The sequence below is a fragment of the Lytechinus pictus genome, chromosome 3, assembly GCF_037042905.1.
Source record: "Lytechinus pictus isolate F3 Inbred chromosome 3, Lp3.0, whole genome shotgun sequence".
In the NCBI taxonomy this organism is placed as follows: domain Eukaryota; kingdom Metazoa; phylum Echinodermata; class Echinoidea; order Temnopleuroida; family Toxopneustidae; genus Lytechinus; species Lytechinus pictus.
The window spans coordinates 78,246,494-78,248,319 of NC_087247.1; the positions used below are offsets into that span (position 1 = coordinate 78,246,494).

At 47.4% G+C, this 1,826-nt stretch overlaps 1 protein-coding gene across 1 annotated transcript; it reads left to right on the forward strand.

The window, feature by feature from the left end:
• Window positions 1-305: 305 nt before the first annotated feature.
• On the forward strand, window positions 306-1,349 carry LOC135153474 (uncharacterized). The gene has a single exon (XM_064096102.1). It carries the CDS (start codon window positions 306-308, stop codon window positions 1,347-1,349), a length of 1,044 nt encoding a protein of 347 aa, XP_063952172.1.
• The last annotated feature ends 477 nt before the right edge of the window (window positions 1,350-1,826 follow it).

Sequence of the window (1,826 nt, forward strand, 5' to 3'; positions counted from 1 at the left end):
CAACTTCAAACCGTAGTACCCAGTGACAACAAGCAGCAGAAGCAGGGAAATTCAGATAAGTTCGATGGTAGCTGCTACTATTGTGGAAAGAAAGGCCACATGAAGAGGAAGTGCAAAAAGAGGATGAGAGACGAGGCTCAGATTCATCAAGCCGAGCAACAATATCAGAGCTCAACAAACGAAGTAAGGTCGCCCCAGGGGGGCATGGCGCGGCCGTGGAACCTGGAAGCACCAGCCCCTCAATACCAAATGCCACACAGCCAATAGTTACAACCAGGTACAATGGAGAAATCAACAAAGGAATTATGAAGGGCATGTATGTGCCAGTCACTATCGGTGGGACACAGCTGAGTTTTCTGGTAGACACAGGAGCAACAGATACATACATCTCCAAGTCAGGCTATAGGAAACTACAAGAGAAGCCTACAATTCAAACTACTACAGAGAAGGTTATGCTTGCAGATGGCTCACAACTAGAGGTGGATGGAAAGATCCACACAGAAGTGATAATAGGCCAGGGAAAGGCAAGGATCACCCTGATTGTCGCTGACATCTGTAGCGATGGAGTCTTGGGCATGGATAATCTTCTGCAGTTAGGAGCAAGGCTTAACTTGGAGACTGCTACAATGGAAATCAAGTGGGGTTCAGTTCAGTGTCGCCATGAAGACAACACTAGAACTTGCTTCCGCATCATAGCTACTGAGATGTACACTATACCGGCAGGCCGAGAAGGCATCATTACAGGAAAAGTACTGGATGGGGTTTCAGATGACGTTACAGGCATGGTCGAAGCATCAAATGATAGACGTCAACTTACAAAGAAAGGCATCATCTTGGTCAGGACCCTCGTCAGAACTAGTAATGGAGCAGTCCCAGTTAGAGTATACAACCCTACAGGATCACAACGTGTGATAAAGAAGGAGACAGAGCTAGGATATTTGTCGGCAGTATCAGAACCAGATATCCAAGCATCTCAGCTTTCCAGTGAGGATATTATTCTACCAGAGTACTTGACTGATTTGTACGAGCGGAGTATACTAGAGGTGCCAGAGCAGTACCATGCACCTATTGCTAAGCTACTGACTACATACCAGGATGTCTTTTCTAAGGGAGACTATGATCTGGGGAAAACCAACCTGGTGAAGCATACAGTTGACACCGGGCAGACCAGACCAATCAAACAGAGGCCACGGAAACATCCATTTGGACAGCGAGATGAAATCAGGAAGCATGTCAACGATCTTCTGGACAGGGAACTCATCGAGCCTTCAGACAGTCCATGGGCAGCCAACATCGTCTTAGGAAGAAAGATGGCTCCCAACGCTTCTGTGTTGATTACGGGCAACTAAATAATGTTACCATCAAGGATGCATATCCTCTTCCTCGGATCGACGAGACCCTTGACGCACTCTCTGGAGCCAAATGGTTTTCAACGTTGGACCTTGCTAGTGGGTACTGGCAGGTAGAGCTTGACACGGATGCTAAGAAGAAGTCAGCTTTCTTAGCAGATGGGGGACTGTATGCCTGGAAGGTCATGCCTTTCGGCATGTGCAACGCCCCAGCAACGTTTGAAAGACTCATGGACCAGGTATTGAGAGGACTGCACTGGGAGACGCTATTGGTCTACTTGGATGACGTGATCGTGTTCGGGAAATCCATTGATGATGAGATGACGATGCTGCAGCAGGTGTTTGAACGTCTAAGACAGACAGGGCTGAAGTTGAAGCCAAAGAAGTGCAACTTGTTCAAGACTTCTGTTTCATACCTCGGGCACGTCGTCTCTGCAGAAGGTATATCGACTGAGAAGGACAAAACAGAAACAATCA